Source organism: Cydia fagiglandana, chromosome 7 (genome assembly GCF_963556715.1).
Source record: "Cydia fagiglandana chromosome 7, ilCydFagi1.1, whole genome shotgun sequence".
NCBI lineage: Eukaryota > Metazoa > Arthropoda > Insecta > Lepidoptera > Tortricidae > Cydia > Cydia fagiglandana.
Genome location: NC_085938.1, coordinates 37,409 through 56,638, shown reverse-complemented (window position 1 = coordinate 56,638; position 19,230 = coordinate 37,409). Strand labels below are relative to the sequence as shown.

At 41.1% G+C, this 19,230-nt stretch overlaps 1 protein-coding gene across 1 annotated transcript in view; it reads left to right on the top strand.

Annotated features, from left to right (window-relative positions):
- The window catches only part of LOC134665680 (glycogen debranching enzyme), a 63,490-nt gene that overhangs the window by 31,356 nt on the left and 12,904 nt on the right, over positions 1-19,230 (top strand). The window contains exons 14-20 of the mRNA XM_063522627.1: positions 7,007-7,139; positions 7,397-7,591; positions 8,486-8,697; positions 9,069-9,256; positions 12,236-12,420; positions 12,690-12,916; positions 18,851-19,032. Of these exons, the coding sequence (XP_063378697.1) occupies positions 7,007-7,139; positions 7,397-7,591; positions 8,486-8,697; positions 9,069-9,256; positions 12,236-12,420; positions 12,690-12,916; positions 18,851-19,032 (1,322 nt within the window). The remainder of the gene's footprint in view (positions 1-7,006; positions 7,140-7,396; positions 7,592-8,485; positions 8,698-9,068; positions 9,257-12,235; positions 12,421-12,689; positions 12,917-18,850; positions 19,033-19,230) is intronic.

Genomic DNA, 19,230 nt, shown 5'->3' with positions numbered 1-19,230 from the left:
GTGTGGAGTACCTCAAACAACATGACACATGAGACAGTGCTCTCTGTGCTCAACGACGTGCACTGAGGAAGATCTGAGGGCTACACCCCGAGGGCTGGAAGTGGCAAAACATTGGCAAACAAAAATTTAGTACCTACTAACCTAACCTAACCTAACCTAACCTAATCCGCTTTTCTGGTAGCAGTTCGGTTCTGTAAGGGTCGCAGTTCTAACCTAACCTAACCCACTTCTGGTTGCAGTTTGGTTCTATAAGGATCACAGTTCTAACCTGACCCACTTTTCTGGTCGCAGATCGGTTCGGTTCAACTGCCTATCACGGTTCATGAGATACAGCCTGGTGACAGACAGACAGAAATAAATGTCATATACCTAGTACCTACTAAGAAAAACCGGCCAAGTGTGAGTCGGAATCGCTAATAGGTTCCCGTTTTTAGTTACCCTTTAGGTACGGCACCCTAGTATGAGTGTAATAGATTTGTAACCGGTCAGCAATGTGAGTCCCTTGGAGAAGCAGAGGCCTAGTCTAAACTCCCACTTACCATCGGCATTAACAGCCTTGTATGCTTGTTTGCCACCAACATGTCGTATTAAAACATATTAATAAAAATTTACTCGGTCAACAATGTGAGTCCCTTGGAGAAGCAGAGGTCTAGTCTAAACTCCCACTTACCATCGGCATTAACAGCCTTGTATGCTTGTTTGCCACCAACATGTCATATTAAAACATATTAATAAAAATTTACTCATTTAATTGGTCATATCCAGCCTAGCATTGCATTGGCCCCGCTTAAATATTTTAAGAGTGTAATAGATTTGTAACCGGTCAGCAATGTGAGTCCCTTGGAGAAGCAGAGGTCTAGTCTAAACTTCCACTTACCATCGGCATTAACAGCCTTGTATGCTTGTTTGCCACCAACATGTCATATTAAACATATTAATAAAAATTTACTTGGTCAGCAATGTGAGTCCCTTGGAGAAGCAGAGGTCTAGTCTAAACTCCCACTTGCCATCGGCATTAACAGCCTTGTATGCTTGTTTGCCACCAACATGTCATAAATAAAACATATTAATAAAAATTTACTCATTTCATCGGTCATATCCAGCCTAGCATTGCATTGGCCCCGCTTAAATATTTTAAGAGTATAATAGATTTGTAACTGGTCAGCAATGTGAGTCCCTTGGAGAAGCAGAGGTCTAGTCTAAACTCCCACTTACCATCGGCATTAACAGCCTTGTATCTTGTTTGCCACCAACATGTCATATTAAAACATATTAATAAAAATTTACTCATTTCATCTGTTATATCCAGCCTAGCATTGCATTGGCCCTGCTTAAATATTTCTTTAATTTGTTTTTAGTATTTGTTGTTATAGCGGCAACAGAAATACATCATTTGTGAAAATTTAAACTGTCTAGTTAATCTAGTTATCACGGTTCATGAGATCTTGAGATACAGCCTGGTGACAGACAGACAGACAGACAGCAGAGTCTTAGTATTTAATAGGGTCCCGTTTTTACCCTTTGGATATGGAACCCTAAAAAGTGACGCCTGTGCCGCCTCTCTCTCCAAACAAGAACGGTGCCGAAATCCTGGAAGCTTGCAAACGTGCAGCCAGTACCCAAGAAGGGTAGTCGTGCTGATCCCTGCAAATACCGACCAATCGCCATTACCTCCATGCTCTGTAAAGTCATGGAAAGGGTACTTAACGGCAAGCTGCTGGCATACCTCGAAGCAAATGATCTGCTCATTGACCGTCAATATGGCTTTCGCCGAGGTCGGTCTACTGGGGATCTTTTAGCGTATGTCAAAGCTAAGCTATGTGTAAGCTGCGGCGAGGCCATCGAGAGGAACGGTGAAGCGCTTGCTGTTTCACTGGACATCTCGAAGGCCTTTGACAGGGTTTGGCACGCAAGTCTCCTTAGCAAGCTTACTGCTTACGGCATCCCTGCTGATTTTTGTAGCTGGCTATCTGATTTCTTGAGAGAACGGTCGATCAGAGTAGTTATTGATGGCTGCTATTCGGACCTCATGGCCATTGACGCCGGTGTTCCTCAGGGATCTGTTCTCTCCGCAACCCTTTTCCTGCTCCACATTAACGACATGCTGCATCCCAGCATTGTAGGTTATGCAGATGACAGTACGGTTGTTGAGAGATATTTGGCTAGTGCAAGGGACAGCAGGGAGGATATACGTTCACAGAGAGAGGCCATGGTTGAGCGAATGAACTTGACCCTTAGTCTCGTTTCCCAGTGGGGTGATGACAATCTGGTCACGTTCAATGCCTCCAAAACGCAGGCGTGTCTATTTTCCGCAAAACGGAGTTCATGCGACCTGACTCCTTCTTTCCGGGGTGCATCTGTACCTATTGCCGACAGCCTGGAACTCCTCGGCATGGAGCTGAGTTCAGTCCTCAGCTTCATTGAGTCTAAAGCACAAACTGCGGCCAGAAAGCTGGGCGTCCTAAATAAGGTGAAGCGATACTTCACACCTGGACAGCTTCTAACACTTTACAAAGCTCAAGTCCGGTCGTGTATGGAGTATTGCAGCCACCTGTGGGATGGCTCAGCTAAATACCAACTCGCCGCTTTGGACTCAGTGGAGCGCAGAGCCAGGAGGATGATTGGCGACAAGAAGCTAACGGCTAAGCTTCAGACTTTGGCCCATCGGCGGAAAGTCGCCAGCCTGTCGGTGTTCTACAGGTTGCACTTCGGGGAGTGTGCCCAAGAGCTACACGAGCTCATTCCACCGTCCCCATTCTACCATCGGACTTTTAGACGCACGGCCGGTTTCCATCCTTACTTGGTAGATATTCCGCCAATTCGCACTAAGCGCTTTGCTTCTACTTTCCTTATGCGCACTGCCAAGGAATGGAATTCCTTGCCGGCGTCTATATTTCCGTGTTCTTATAACCCGGCAACCTTCAAATCAAGAGTGAACAGGCACCTTCTGGGCGAGCTCGCTCCATCGTAGGCCACGTCTACGCCTCGGCTAGTCTGTGGCCATGAGTAAGCCCATTCATAATAAAAAAAAAGGCCTCCAGTGCCCCAGGCTGGAATCAAAGCAGCGTCCTCTGCTATTGCAGCAGGTGTCTGTGCCATTCTGCCACCGGGCCACCCACGGCGGCATAGGTCGAATTTTTCCATGTATACTTATGCACTACTTACTGAAGGCTTATGGAGCCTCGCCATCCCTAAGCCTAAATTAAATATTTTCTGAAAATAATTTGTTTTGTTCTAATAATATATTGGAGTCCTAGTAATAGGGGTCCCGTTTTTACCCTTTGGCTACAGAACCCTAAAAATCAACCTAAGCTTCACTATGACTCTGAAATTTTAGCAGAAATTAATATTTTTTTTGTTGTCACCTGTCAAATTAGAATAGAATAGCCTTTATTGACCAAAAAATTAAATTTCAGTACATATTACATTTAAAGCCTGACAACAGTTTATTTGACCCTCGCCATTGTGCGGATTTTCAATGGTACTAATTTCTTTTACTGGCAACAAGTACTCTTTGACAACGAACGTTGGATGTCATCGAATGTCACCGTTGTAAACAAACGGAAAATATCTACGAATATATTCAAATATAAACGGTTTTACTACAAAAAAGCCAAAAAAAATTACCAAAGATGCGAAAAAATTGTAGTGCATGCAATCAAATACTTACAGCTTAAAAAAGACGAAGGATTACATAGCATTCCAATAAACAATGTTTTAAAGTTAGTTGTTGACATGATCGGTATTGACATTTTATAGTGCGGTTTTATTGAACTCGTTAGTTGTTTGGTTTAAACTTTAATATTTCATTTAAGGTTTATTTATATACAACATCTAATGAAAATCAGACTTCGTTAGAGTCAGAAAACGAGGAATATATAAATATTGAATATTTAGTATCAGATTTTGACGAATATGTAAATTGAAAGGACCGAATTCTCTGTAAGCAATGTTTTGACATTATACGAGTATCAACATGAAGCCAATGCCCACTACCCCGACTATACATGACGTACGCACATTATTGCCATACGTAAGCTAATTTGCAGCGACACTATCTCAGGGTTAAATAAACTGTTGTCAGGCTTTAAATAACTTCACATTTCATTTATATCAATTAGTTTCAATATTTTTTTCTTAGTTACTTTATTAAATAATTTTTATGTCATTGCTTTTTAATAATTATTTCAGTCTGCCTTCTTGGCATAGGGCTCCCCCATCTCTCTCCACAGCTCTCTATCCCTTGCCGTCCCTATCCAATTCGGTCCCGCATGCTTCTTTATGTCATCCGACCACCTCATTATTGGTCTCCCTTCTCTCCTTTTTCCATAGGATACCATTCCGCTACCTCTCTATCCCACTTATCTTTACCTTCCCTTGCCATATGTCCAGCCCAACATGTTGCAGTCAAAAGTGTGAACTGGTCAAAAGAACTTTTGACCGACAATAACAGGCAAAACTTCTTTTGAGTTTTGACTGAGCATGTTGGTCAAAAGTAGTTTTACCTGAAAATCATACCTATTTCTGGCAGCAGTTTCGTTTTTAGGGCGTAGCAAAAAAAAAACCCTAACCTACCTATCTCTGGGAACAGTTTCGTTTTTTGGGCGTAGCATAAAAAAATAACCCTAACCTACCTATCTCTGCGAGTACTTTTGACTGATAGTAACAGTCACAATTACTATTAACCAATGATTTCCAGGTAAAACTACTTTTGACCAACATGGTCAGTCAAAAGTAGGTTTGCCTGTTTTGCCTGTTAAAAGTTCTTTTGACCAGTTCACACTTTTGACTGCGACATATATACTATCTATATAGGTACCCATCTTATTATATTTAATCTTATATTCAACTTACATTGACTCCGGAGATAACTTATTAGCCTTATGCAGTTCACTTTCCAATTCACCGATACACCTAAAATTTGATTCATAGTCTAAAGCACAGTTATTAAATATGTCCACAATACACTAGCTTTTTCACTTTTTCACACTGTTTACAGTCAGCTGGCACTTAAACTCAAAGTTTCTTTGAACAACGTCATTTTCATCTCGCTCACTTATTAATAGTTTATCACAGCTGCTTCAAGGTTGCTTTCACTTGCATTTCCAGGTAGCTAGTAGTGCCTTGACATGTAAGAATATTTGGAACCATTCTGAAATATTAAAATACAACTGAGAGACCAATGTTTATACTAAACACAATACTCCCATCCCATGGAACGCTTTGAAGTTCAAATCTCGTTATGTTACGATGGCGTTTGTACTTTGCACTATGTTCGGTGACTATTTTTTTTATTGTTAACACACACAATACACTGTTTAACAGGTTTTTATCACGTCTGGAGTACCGGATAAAGTATTATTGAATAACAGCCGTCGTTGACGTCTAGGCAGTGTTGCTATCGTCTTAAAAGCCGTAACAGACTATCGCACGTTCTGGCTTAAAAAAAATTATGTAATAATTATACCGGTATACATATCCATATGAAACGAAACTTAATGCAAATAATAACCATTATACATACCGGAAAGTCATCAAATAAACAGTAATATTCGTCTTGCTATTTATTAAAAAAAAAAAAACCAGCAACCTAACTTGTAAGTATGTTTGCAGTTTCTAAACGCAACGCATAGCTGTCAAATGTCAACTAACAAATTGAGCCTTTAGTATTGTTTATCGAATTTTTTTCACTTTTAAATGCAAAATACTCGACAATACGAATTTTGCGGATACATGTTCTCGATTCAAAAGTGATATTTTTTCAAGCTCTTTCGATTGAGCATAATTTCATTTAGGTCTACCGTTAAAGCTACTCGCGTTTATTAATATAGATACGATCAACGGGTTATGGTCGTTATGACCTAGAAAAGCCCATGAGAAGGCCAAAAAGCTATTTGTAAGGGCTCTTACTATTCTGGTCATCTTATTTGCATGAAAGTATGGTCGAGTTTGATATCAAATGAAAGCGCTGTGTTTAGATATTTATAGGTAATATTGTACCTATTTATGATTTAGAAATAATAAATAGCAATATAAAAACGAAGTAAAATAAACATAATATGATTAATATGTATCATAGAATTAGACAAGAACAACTACAATCTTCAAAAGTGTGACCAAAAATGAAATGCAAGTGTGTGCGTAAATTGTCTATGTGAGATCAAAAATAGTGATGTCATGTTACAACATATTAATAATCTGTCGATGTTTGATTGCTTTATCGACTACTTTTTCAAATGTGTTATTTTAAACATTAAAATTCTACGACATTATGGTTTATGTTTTTACACAAAATATCCTAAATTACCTATTGACTAATATGATAAAATATTAGCACGGAACGAAAGAAAAACTTATAATGAAGTGTATAAACCGGCTTCTTACTTTTTACGCTGTTAATTTGACAAAATATCGTTATGAAAATGTCGCTCGGAATATCATAAATCCTCTGAAATGAGTAATTGCTTGGATTATTTGGCCCTGTGACACTATAATCCGACACACTACAAGACACCATCTTCACTGAATTACTTTATTTAATACTTTTCGTCCTAATCCGTGTATATTTTTCAATTTGAAAATTACCGCGATACGCTCTTGGCCGTCCGCGGCCGTCGTCAAACTCAAAAGTGGTTACGTTTTCTCATTGGTAGTCTGACTCTTTCGCACTCATGGGATGTTCATATACGTGATGGCTTCCCTTTCGCACACTTTAGCTGTCTGTCAAGCGCGAGCGGATTCATGTCTGTGATATGTATACGTATATGACATTTGACAAGAAAGATCACGACTTACCACAGATGGCACAGAAACAGTTTATTTTAATCTCTATGGTGACTTAGATCTATCAGTTAAGGGATACACAGACCTTGTAATGAATAGCACGTGGTTTTCGATCGTTTGCTGACTAAGTAGGTGCATTAAATTAATCAATCGTTTTTGGCGAACCGCGAGTTGTCAGTTGGTGGCGAACTACTAGTTTAACGCAGGCATGTGTGTGTGTCAGGTGGCGGAGTACATGATGGACTGCGCGCGCAACGTGAAGCCGGACCTGTTCGTGGCGGCCGAACTGTTCACCAACTCGGACCACGTGGACAACATCTTCGTCAACCGGCTCGGCATCACCGCGCTCATCCGAGGTCACTCCTTATTCCATTGGAACCTTTGGACATCTATGCAGCTTTCATTTACCTACATACTATACGATTTTTTACGCCACTTCTGAAGGTTTCATCTGTCGGTCGTTAGCTTTTTTTTTCAAGTCATAAAGTTTTCATCGAAGTTATTTTAGAGTCGTAACTTTAACTCACAGGTGGTATTAAGATCACTATTAATTTTCATTATCAGGTGAACGAAGGAACTATTGTAAGCTAATGAATATTTATTTTGATATTAGAGGCGCAGGCCGCATGGGATTCGCGCGAGCAAGGCCGCCTGCTGCACCGCTTCGGCGGGCGCCCGGTGGGGGCGTTCCGCCGCGCGCGAGTAGACGCAGCCCGGCCCGGCGTCGCGCCCGCCGTGCTGCTCGACCTCACGCACGACAACCCCTCGCCGCTCGAGAAGCGCTCCGTGCACGACGTGCTGCCCACAGGTACGAGTAGACGCAGCCCGGCCCGGCGTCGCGCCCGCCGTGCTGCTCGACCTCACGCACGACAACCCCTCGCCGCTCGAGAAGCGCTCCGTGCACGACGTGCTGCCCACAGGTACGAGTAGACGCAGCCCGGCCCGGCGTCGCGCCCGCCGTGCTGCTCGACCTCACGCACGACAACCCCTCGCCGCTCGAGAAGCGCTCCGTGCACGACGTGCTGCCCACAGGTACGAGTAGACGCAGCCCGGCCCGGCGTCGCGCCCGCCGTGCTGCTCGACCTCACGCACGACAACCCCTCGCCGCTCGAGAAGCGCTCCGTGCACGACGTGCTGCCCACAGGTACGAGTAGACGCAGCCCGGCCCGGCGTCGCGCCCGCCGTGCTGCTCGACCTCACGCACGACAACCCCTCGCCGCTCGAGAAGCGCTCCGTGCACGACGTGCTGCCCACATGTACGAGTAGACGCAGCCCGGCCCGGCGTCGCGCCCGCCGTGCTGCTCGACCTCACGCACGACAACCCCTCGCCGCTCGAGAAGCGCTCCGTGCACGACGTGCTGCCCACAGGTACGAGTAGACGCAGCCCGGCCCGGCGTCGCGCCCGCCGTGCTGCTCGACCTCACGCACGACAACCCCTTGATACACCCACAGGATACGCCTTTTCGTATCGTATAGTAACTTAATAACAAAACTTCCGTGAGACACAGACATATTAAATATATTAAGAACGGGTCACTCACGTAACGGGGAGTGAAACATGTCGAGCGTTTTTCGACTTAAAATACGTGAGTGACCCGTTCGTATAGTATCGATCGATTATGGCGACCGGCTTTCAAAAAGTGCGAAGTTTTACCGACCGTCGATTTTAATGTTATAATTTTTAATCGTGTTTATTTTGCAGCGGCGCTAGTGACCATGGCGTTCTGCGCATCGGGCTCGACCCGCGGCTTAGACGAGCTAGTCCCGCACCACATACATGTGGTGGACGAAGAGAGGCTCTACCCTGAGTGGGGCACCAATGAGGGCAATGTAGGCGCCTCGCACGGCCTGATACAGGCTAGGAGAGAGCTCAACCTGCTGCACTATCAGCTCGCTCAACAAGGCTACGATGAGGTGCGTTACATCACAAAATTTACCACTAGTGGGGGACTAACGAGGGAAGACAATGTCTTCAAGACATGGACGCCGTGGAAACCCCCCACGAAAAAAAGGGATGTTATGACTGTTTATTATGATAACCCTTTATTGTAATAATTTATTACTATAAGAGATTGTTTGTTTATAAATAAAGAATTAATAGTAAGTATTTTTATTATTATTATATTAATTATGTGTCTATAGAATTGAAGCTCGCCAGCGGATGAACCCATTTGATTTCGTTTTCTGTAACGAAAAGTATTGCCTATAGAGACGGTTCTTAGATAGATGGGACTTTTTAAATTTTGCCTAGGGTTCCAAATATTAAAGGTTTTGTCTATATGCAGGTATATGTGGATCAAATGACTGATGCGGTCACAGCAGTAACCCGTCACTCGTCCACATCTCGGCGCTCGGTGCTACTGGTAGCACACACGGCGTTCTCGGCGCCGCAGGGCGATGGTCCCCTCCCGCCACCGCTGCGTTTCGAGGGAGATCTCGAGGAAATACTCTTTGAGATGGAGCTTCAGCCCAGGTAAGACCCTATTGAATGTGGATCAGGTGACGGACGCGGTGACGGCAGTTATCCACCACTCGTTCACGTCTCGGCGCTTGGTTTTGCTTGTGCCACACGGCGTTCTAGGCACCGCAGGCGGATGTTCCCTTCCACCACCACTGCGCTTCGCTTTGAGAGAAAAGTTTCGTTGAGATGGAGCTGCAACCCATACGGAGGCATATGTGAATTGCTTTAAAGATCTTTTTTTTTGTTTTATTGAAAAGAAATATGTTAAATTAAGAGTATGTTAAAAAAACTGTTTTTTTTTTGCAACTGCTAAATCCAAATACAATTCAAAATTCTTTAACGGATACTTTAATTAACGAATGGACTAATTAATTAAAATAAAAGTTTAAAACCATTTGTTGTGTTTATCCTGGTCATGGCACCAAGTGTAAGAAACTTACTATACTTTTGTTACACAAGTTTAACCACTTGAGTACTGGTACTCGGTATTAGGTTCCTGGCGATCTAAATTTGAAATATTCTAGCGAAAATAAGACCTTGATTTTTAAAATTTTAGAATATTATTTCAATTGTCCTTGCCTACCGAATGTTGCAGGGTCCATATTGGGTTGCATACAAATTTAGGTCATATCTTTGATGTGCATAACAACTTGTGTCATAATCATCATTGCGCACCCAAATGAAAAGACATATTATATTGGGTCATGCATTTTTAGCCATAATATTTGATGACATACTCAGCAGTTGTCATATATTTTTTGTGCATATATGTTTTGATTATAATTAATCAAATGTCATACCAGCTAAAAGCATATTTATCGATACTTATAATGTTTTAACGTATAACGTTTTGTAGCATAATAATTTTCAACCATAATGGTTTAGGTACATAAATAATTTAAAAACTAATTTTAGCCTCTCAACAACTCCTCAAAAAAACCTTTTCCCTAATCTTCGTCCAAACACTTAATTCGACGGAGCCCCGCTCACGCGGGGCTCCTATTTCTGCGTAGTTTGCCCTTCGGGCATCTAAAGAAACCTAACGAACCTAACCTACCTATTATGATTAGTTTCTTTTATAAAACCGTTTCTCCTACTGGAGGGGCTCCTCTCCTTCGATCTCCTCTTTTATACGGTTTTTGTGTGGTATTATGACCACTAAATACATGACTTAATTTTTTATGTCTATATTAATACTATGCACTGTAATACTTCGAACGAAAAATAATTATGGATATTAAGCGGATGACTTAAAATTTTATGCGAATTAAATTAATGACTATACAAATTATGACATAACTCATTTATGACAAAAACCCAGTTATGCTCAGGAATAATTCTGATTAAAGATTTTTATGACTTACAATTTTATGCATAAAGTGTTATGAGTTATGACAATTAAAAATATGACAAAAGTTGTTATGCGACCAGAGGGAGTCCCAATGTTGCATCATCATTGGCACTCGTTATTTTTGGGTACACTACATAATTCCGAAATATTTTATACCGAATTTTAGAATATCGAATTTTATTATTCCGATTATTAAATGCTCGAACCATCATAATTCCGAATGTCGTAATTACCGAACGATGAAAATCACAAAGTTTTATATTTCCGAATAGCAGAACCGCCGATTTTTAAAATTCCGAACCACATAATTCCGTATATAACAATTCCGATAGTGAGAAATACCGAATTTAACATTTACGTTGTTGAAATCACGAATTCCGAATTATCATTATTCCGAAATTATGAATTCCGTATTTTTAAATTCCGAATAACGAAATCCCGAACTTGTTCTTAATAAATAATGGTACCTACGTCGTTAAAGTAAGCAGAAATGCCTTTTAAAATTTCCTTTTTTACATAATATTATAAGAGCTACTCACAAACACAATTTTTCTACATAATTATGCGCTTTAAACATTATGAATAAGTAATAAGGTAGCCTTCCGTTTGCAATTTAACCTAACCCATTTTTCTAGCAGCAGTTGGCTTCTGTGAAGGTCGCAGTTCTAACCTAACCCACTTTTCTAGCAAAGGTAAGTTCTTGTAAAGGTCGCAGTTCTAACCTAACCGCTTTTTCTAGCAAAAGTTGGTTTCTGTAAAGGTCGCAGTTCTAACCTAACCTATCCCACTTTTCTAGTGGCAGTTAGTTTCTGTAAAGGTCGCAGTTCTAACCTAACATAATCCCATTTTTCTAGTAGCAGCTGGTTTCTGTAAAGGTCGCAGTTCTAACCTAACCTAACCCATTTTTCTAGTAGCAGTTGGTTTAGTAAAGGTCGCATTTCTAACTTAACCTAACCCACTTTTCCAGTAGCAGTTGGTTTCTGTAAAGGTCGCAGTTCCAACGTAACCTAACCCACTTTTCTGGCAACAGTTCGGTTTCTTGGGGGTTGCAGTTCTAACCTAACCTAACCCACTTTACAGACAACAGTTCGTTTTCTTGGGGGACGTAGTTTTAACCTAACTTAGCCCACTTTTCTGGCAACAGTTTGTTTTCGTGAGGTCGCAGTTCTAACCTAACCTAACCCACTTTTCTGGCAACAGTTCGATTTCGTCGGGTTGCAGTTCTAACCTAACCTAATCTAAGCCACTTTTCTGGTAACAGTTGCTCCGCAACTGCTCCGGCGCTGCGGGCATAGCAGCCTCTTCGCCGTTGCGTAGCAAAGCGCAGGCACTAATGCTTGCCTCAGCCGCTTCGGCTCACGTTGTGCTCTGCGCTTTGCTACAGCGGGCGTGCTTCCCCTCTGCGCCTCTGGCTTTTTACATACACTCTAGGGGTAACTATACTAAACTAGGGGTAAAAATAACACAGTCGTGATTTTCTTCTTTCGTGATTTTCAAAGTCTTAATTTCGATATTTCGGACATATAAAAAATCGGGATTATGAAAATCGAGGTTATGAAAGTCGAAAAAAACGTATTTCGGAATATTTGGGTGTTCCCGTTATTTTTTCTATACGATCTAACAAGCCGTGACTCGTATAGGAGCGGCGCGGTGTACACCAAGAATGCGCGCTTCATCAACGGCCTGGAGCAGTGGACGGCCGCCGTCCGGCGCCGGCCCGCGGCGGACGCCGCGCGGTTCGTGACGGCCGCGCGGACGGACGGCGCGCACACCGTGCTGGACTGGCGCGCCTTCCCGCCCGGCGCGGTCATAGCCATGCGAATAGGTGAGTCACTGTGTAGTATGCTCGCTACGTTTACGAGTCAGATCGATTTCGCCCGTGTGCAGAGACGCGGGTCCTGCTACTGGCGTACCGTTTCGCCCGGCTTTGTTAAATTTAGTACGCCATTTGTCTAGATATTATTTTCTTTGTCAACTAGTGCTAGCTGAAGAGTTCACCGACTATTTTGTCTGCAAGTAATGTCGTAATTTTGCCATCTAGATTACTTATCCTAATATTATAGGTATGTGTATGTAATTATGAATATATCCCAGCGCCTCGCGCCGCGCAACGCGCCGCCCTCGACACCATCACGCGCACGCTCGCCGCGTGGGAGGCGCGCGCGCCCGACGCGCTCGGCCTGGAGCGCGCCTTGCAGCCGCTCGACCTGGCCGACTTCAACGTGCTGCTGTACCGGTGCGACGCGGAGGAGCGCGACGCGGGCGCCGGGGGGGTCTACGACGTGCCCGGCCACGGCCCGCTCGTCTACGCCGGCCTGCAGGTCGGTGTTCTGTACTACAGCCGCTCGACCTGGCCGACTTCAACGTGCTGCTGTACCGGTGCGACGCGGAGGAGCGCGACGCGGGCGCCGGGGGGGTCTACGACGTGCCCGGCCACGGCCCGCTCGTCTACGCCGGCCTGCAGGTCGGTGTTCTGTACTACAGCCGCTCGACCTGGCCGACTTCAACGTGCTGCTGTACCGGTGCGACGCGGAGGAGCGCGACGCGGGCGCCGGGGGGGTCTACGACGTGCCCGGCCACGGCCCGCTCGTCTACGCCGGCCTGCAGGTCGGTGTTCTGTACTACAGCCGCTCGACCTGGCCGACTTCAACGTGCTGCTGTACCGGTGCGACGCGGAGGAGCTCGTCTACGCCGGCCTGCAGGTCGGTATTCTGTACACACATGAACTTGCGAGGGCTGAAAGCTTTTTGGAAAACCGGGATCCTATCGAATTGTTTTATTTACTTTTGGGAACTCTCTGGATATTCTGGGTGTTCAGTTCTCCTCGGGAAGTCACCTAGAGTGACCTGTTGTAATGATGACCTGATGTGTAAAATGATATTCCTCATACACTTAGATCTTTTTACAAACACTTCGATGATTTGAATCAGTTTTAAATGATACCATTTATTTAAATTCGTTATTCAATTAGAATTTGAATAAATTCATTCATTACAACTTTCATTACAACAAGACTTAGATAATTTCTTTCAATATTGCACAGATAATCACTTGTTCCTAAACACTGAGAAATGTATCATTATTAGTTTTAGCCGTAAACTAAATCCGATAGCTTTCAACTACACTTTTTCTGGTAATATCATAGCACGGGTATCATCCATCAGGGACTTGGGTGTTACCATGGACTCTCAATTAAATTATAATTTGCATATACATAATTTGTGTAATCGTGCTTATAAAAAGCTAGGGATGATCCTTCGTATTGGGCAGCCCTTCAAACGGCCGAATACCTATAAGTTATCATTTTATTCTCTAGTTAGAAGTATCCTTGACTTCGGTAGCATAGTTTGGTCACCTCAGTACAAAGTCCACATTGACCGTTCGGAGAGGATACAAAACATTTTCTTGAAATCTTTAGCGTACAGAACTGGTACATACTTTGAAAATTAATCATTAGCGGCAAAGCACTTTTGTATCCCTTCATCGTAGAAATTACTTAGTATTATGTTTATGTTTAAAATTCTTAAAGGTAACATCAACTGTGCTGATCTCCTAAAATTAGTGACGTTTGGTTGTCCCCGTCTCCCTTGACATTACGCTGAGTGGAGACCTTTTCAGTGACGTTTAATAAGTAATAAATTAGTTCTGTTGTCTCATGTAATACCTAAATTTAAGCGTTTTCTGAATAAATTTCTTCTATTCTATTCTCCCCTTACGACCTAGATCTTTATTCCATGTGAGCTTTTCTCGTAAGACCTATGTCTGAAAAAGGTATCTCTAGCATACCTTTTTCAGACGAGTCCCCAGTTTCTATAATAAACATTTGTGCGATATTGATTTTAATAATTCCTTATCTAGTCTAAAAATGCTTGTGAGACGTAAACTCTTTTAGTACCTAATTTCTAACTTGTTGTCATTGTTCCTTGAGACTGTATGCTTATAGTTATGTATTTTTTAAATTACTACATTGTTCTTACCTACCTTTTTATTTTATTAATATAGTGTTTAATGAACCTCCAGGTCTGTTTGTATCACCTCTCAGTTTCTGTACACTGTGTACAACATATGTAATATGTTTATTATGACTGTTTGTGTTCTAAATAAATAAATAAAAAAATATAATAATTACAATGATTGAAGTAGGTATAAACTGCATTATTGTTAATTTTAAACCATTTCACTTTAAAATTCTTTACTAATCATTAATTTAAGACGTGTTTCGTCTGGAGCTGAGTTTTTAATATTTTAGGTAAATAAATATAACAAGGCAAGACAAGGACAAGGCGAAAAATCCTACGTAAAAATCTCAAAAATCGAGGTTTCGTACTCGACTGTTTCCTCCTCCAAAACTTAACCAATCGTAACCAAATTTGGAAATCTAACTGACTATGAAATTATCTGTGTCGAACCGTTTTACTTTTTTGGCTAATTGATATCATTTTGAATACTACGCCTCTCATTGCGGCATAGTCAATGAGGCCATTTTGGCCATTTTTGAAGGGCTAGCGCCTTAAAAAACAAAAATATCAAAAAAGCAGAAAGGTCTGACACAGATATTGACAATATTAATCTGTCTTGAAAAAATCACTGCTCTAGCATCAAAACCCACGGAGGAAACAGTCGAGTACATATAATAATATAGTGGTCGGTTATTTTATTATTATTATTAATTCTTAATTTCAGATAAATCTTATCCATATCATTGTTAGTTTGGCTTATGACTACGTTAATTACTTACTACTACTACATTAAATAACTATTTAATTATTATTAGGTCAACCCACAGACTTAAATATATCATAGATGAAGCAAATATCACGATTTGTATTGAAACCAAGCGTGCCGACTTTTTACCACCTACTGTGACGTCACAGTCGCAATTTAGTGATGGAAAATCCTAACCGATTCAAAGACACCGATGCCCCTTTCCTCGCTACGATTGAACTGTCTTGCTCATATTCTTAGATTTTATATCTGCAGTCTCGCTCGCTCACTCCCCGCTCCCCGCGAACCACGCCAAAAATCACAAATCGACTGTCATGAATGACATCGATTTTCTGACAGACGAATGATAAAGACAGACGAATGATAAAAATAGACGAATGATCTTTTTCCCAACTATTCCCTTCAATTAAACTGGTATTTTCAAAATCTATGACTGGATCATGTGTAAAACAAAAATAATGAAAGTTTTTTTTTTACACAATAGAAATTTATAACCCTACTAAACGTATAGGCAAACATATAATCGTATGCGGTTAAATTACCCTTCTTTTTAAAGGTGCCGTGTAAAGTTAGGACATGATAATATTTTTTTATCAATAACTACTAATAGTTTTATATTTGAATAGTTAATATCATTAATCTGTCCGATATCGATTAAAATCGATTATTAGAAGCGATCGGTAGAACGAACAACACTAGTCGCTAAATTTGACAGACGAATGATAAATGGGCTGTACCACGAAGTTGTAGCTATCGTTGTTCCGATATTCATCGACTCTTTAACACGCAAAGTCAGATCAAACGCTCAAAGCAAACGGGCAATGTAACGTAAATATAGTTTTGTAACGTTAATCTGTACTGTAGATTGTGTAGTTACTTAGGTACATTATTGGAAACACAACCTGGAATACTTAAAAAATTGTTTAAAATGAATTCACGCATAATATCATTTTAAAATTACTTACCTGTGATAGGAAATATGTCCTTGCCCTTGGGTGCTTGCAATTTTTGGGCTGTTGCAGTTAATTATCACGCAAAGAGGCATTGTTTAATTTTTTACCGACTATCGGCTGCAACAACTGACGTGCGTTGACTGTCAATAGCGACGGCCATCCTCGACGCTTGGTCATAGTTCGGACACGCGAAGTAGATGCATTTGCGTCATCTAGGGTATATTCAAGTTTGTGGGTCAACCCAAAATTTCAGGAAGGTACAATCCACCCTCTCTGCTATGACCGTTTTGACTGCCCGGTTATATAGTAATTATCGTGGTCACGGCACCATGGAAAACACCTGCCCTATAACCAGTGTTGGCAAAATATCAATTCGAATTGACGATTGACGATTGAGGATTGACCGATCAATTCGAATTGACGATTGACGATTGACGAAACTAATTCTAAATCTACTGATTGAAGATTGACGATTACTAATCGTTAATTCGAATTGACCGGTCAATCCTCAATCCTCAATCGTCAATTCGGATTGACGATTACTTTGTATGTACACCTAATGTCCTTTTTATTTAGGCCATTTTTTGAAACTGACCAAATGCGTTCCGAAGCGGTGTCCGAGTTTACCAAAGGTTCCGAAACATGTTTCTGACGGCATTATGAAGGATGTCCTTTTTGGAACATTTTCGGGATTTTCCTTGAAATTAACCGATTGCGTTCAAAATCGATATCTGAGGTGCCCAAAGGTTTCGAAACTTGTTACCGAGGGAAATATTGAGAGATGCCCTTTTTTGGGACATTTCTAGAAATTACCCGATTGCGTTTAAAATCGATATCTGAGGTAGCCAGAGGTTTCTAAACATCTTTTCGACTGCAATATTGAAAGGTGTCCTGTTTCGGGACATTTTAGTGACATTTTTTGAAAGTGACTGCTTGCATTCAAAATCGATATCTAAGGTGCAAAACATGATTTCAACGGCAATATTTAGATTCTACCAGGGACAGAATACCGGTTACCTTCACCGGGGTTTTTCATAGGGTTATTTTAGAAGCGGTTGTAAAAACATCTACCATAACGGTAACCGTCTGATAAGGTAACATTTTGATTCGGTAACCGTATCAGATACGGTTAACCTCTGTTACCGGTAACCGAAATAAAAACCCAGTCTATTCAGTTACCTCATTATAAAGTTTTTGACCAGTTCAAACGATTGTAATCTTTACGCACACTTAAATTCAAGTTGTTATTGAATAACCGAGGTTGGCATGAGCGATCTATGAAGCCTCCAGCATAAACAAGTTTTTTTGCCGTTCCTCTGTTTATCTTTGTATCTACCTGTGTGGTGTGTTCTTATTATAAATCTTTTTATATTATAAATAAAATAAATAAAGTAAAAGAAATAAATAATGTAAATAAAATAAATAACAGTAATTAAATACAATAAATAATATAAATAAAATACAAAATTAATAAAACAAAAAAATTAATAAAAAAAAAATAAAAAAAATAGAATAAATAAAATAAATAAAATAAATAAAATAAGTAAATATATATGTATATACCGGGTGTGGCCTGTAACACGAGCAAATAATTAAAACATAGATTGTACTCCTCAGAGGGTGACACTTTTGTTCAACAACTTTTAAAAATTATGAAGTATTTAGACTCCCTATTTTTCATACTAAATAAATATTATCTTCAATGGACGTCATCGCCACGCCATATCATTGTGATTGACGTTGCTTGTCACGCCTTAAACATAACCAAATTCGAAATACATTGCGTCTTAGAATAAACTTTAAAGTGTATTAAAAATCAAACCACAAGTTATTTTTAAAAGTAGCTGAACAAATGTTGGTCAGTATGAGGAGGACAGCCTACAGTTTAATTTTTTGCTCATATTACAGGCCACACCCGGTATATACACATATGTATATATATATATATATAAAAAATAAATAAGATACATTAAATAAATAATATATAAAATAAATAAAATAAGTACTCCCGATCCTGTAATAATAAAATTATAGGTCGTCAGTCAATACTGACATCAGGAACATGTTTTCGAACCTCTGGGAACCTCAGATATCGAATTTAAGTCCAGTAAGTCCCAAAAACTTACACCCTAAACCTTTGAAAAGTAATCTTAGGGACTATGGTTAATCTAGATTGAGAATTGATTTAATCCGAATTGAGGATTGATGCGTTAATCCAAATTGATTCAATCGGATTGCCGCGTCAATCAGAATTGATTCAATTCGAATTGATCAATCCGGATTGATCAATTCGGATTGACGCGTCAATTCGATTGATCAATCCGGATTGATTTAGTTCAGATTGATGCCAACACTGCCTATAACTATCGACAAGATTGCCATTTCTTTGCCACTTGTATAGTTTTTACAATCACATAAATCAATTCGCTTATACATACGTTAGGCCATGGACGCCATGGTTGATAACAAGCATAAAACAAAAATGTTTTCTTGACACAGTATGTATAGGTAGTCTAAGTAGCTATTAAATGTATGCAGTGCAGTGGTAAGGTTGATAAGTTGTGATGATGCACACAGGGCCTGATATCGCTGCTGGAAGAGGTCCGGGCCGGGGACGCGCTCGGGCACGCCGTGTGCGACAACCTGCGCGCCGGCGACTGGCTGCTGGACTACACGTGGCGCCGGCTGGCGGCGCCGCAGCTCGCGAACGTAGCCACCAGGCTAAGGGAACTCTTGTCGCCGCTCTCCGACCTGCCGAGGTACTGTGTACAGGGCGTGCTTTATCAATTATACAGGGCGTCCCACGGCTATGCCACATGGAGGGAAAGTACCCTAAATATTGTAAATGGAACATTTTACTGAAAGAAGACATTATTTTAATTTAAAAAAACAATTTAAACTGCATTCATAGATTTTTAAATAATTACATGGTTGAACCGGGAATCGAACCCGCCGCA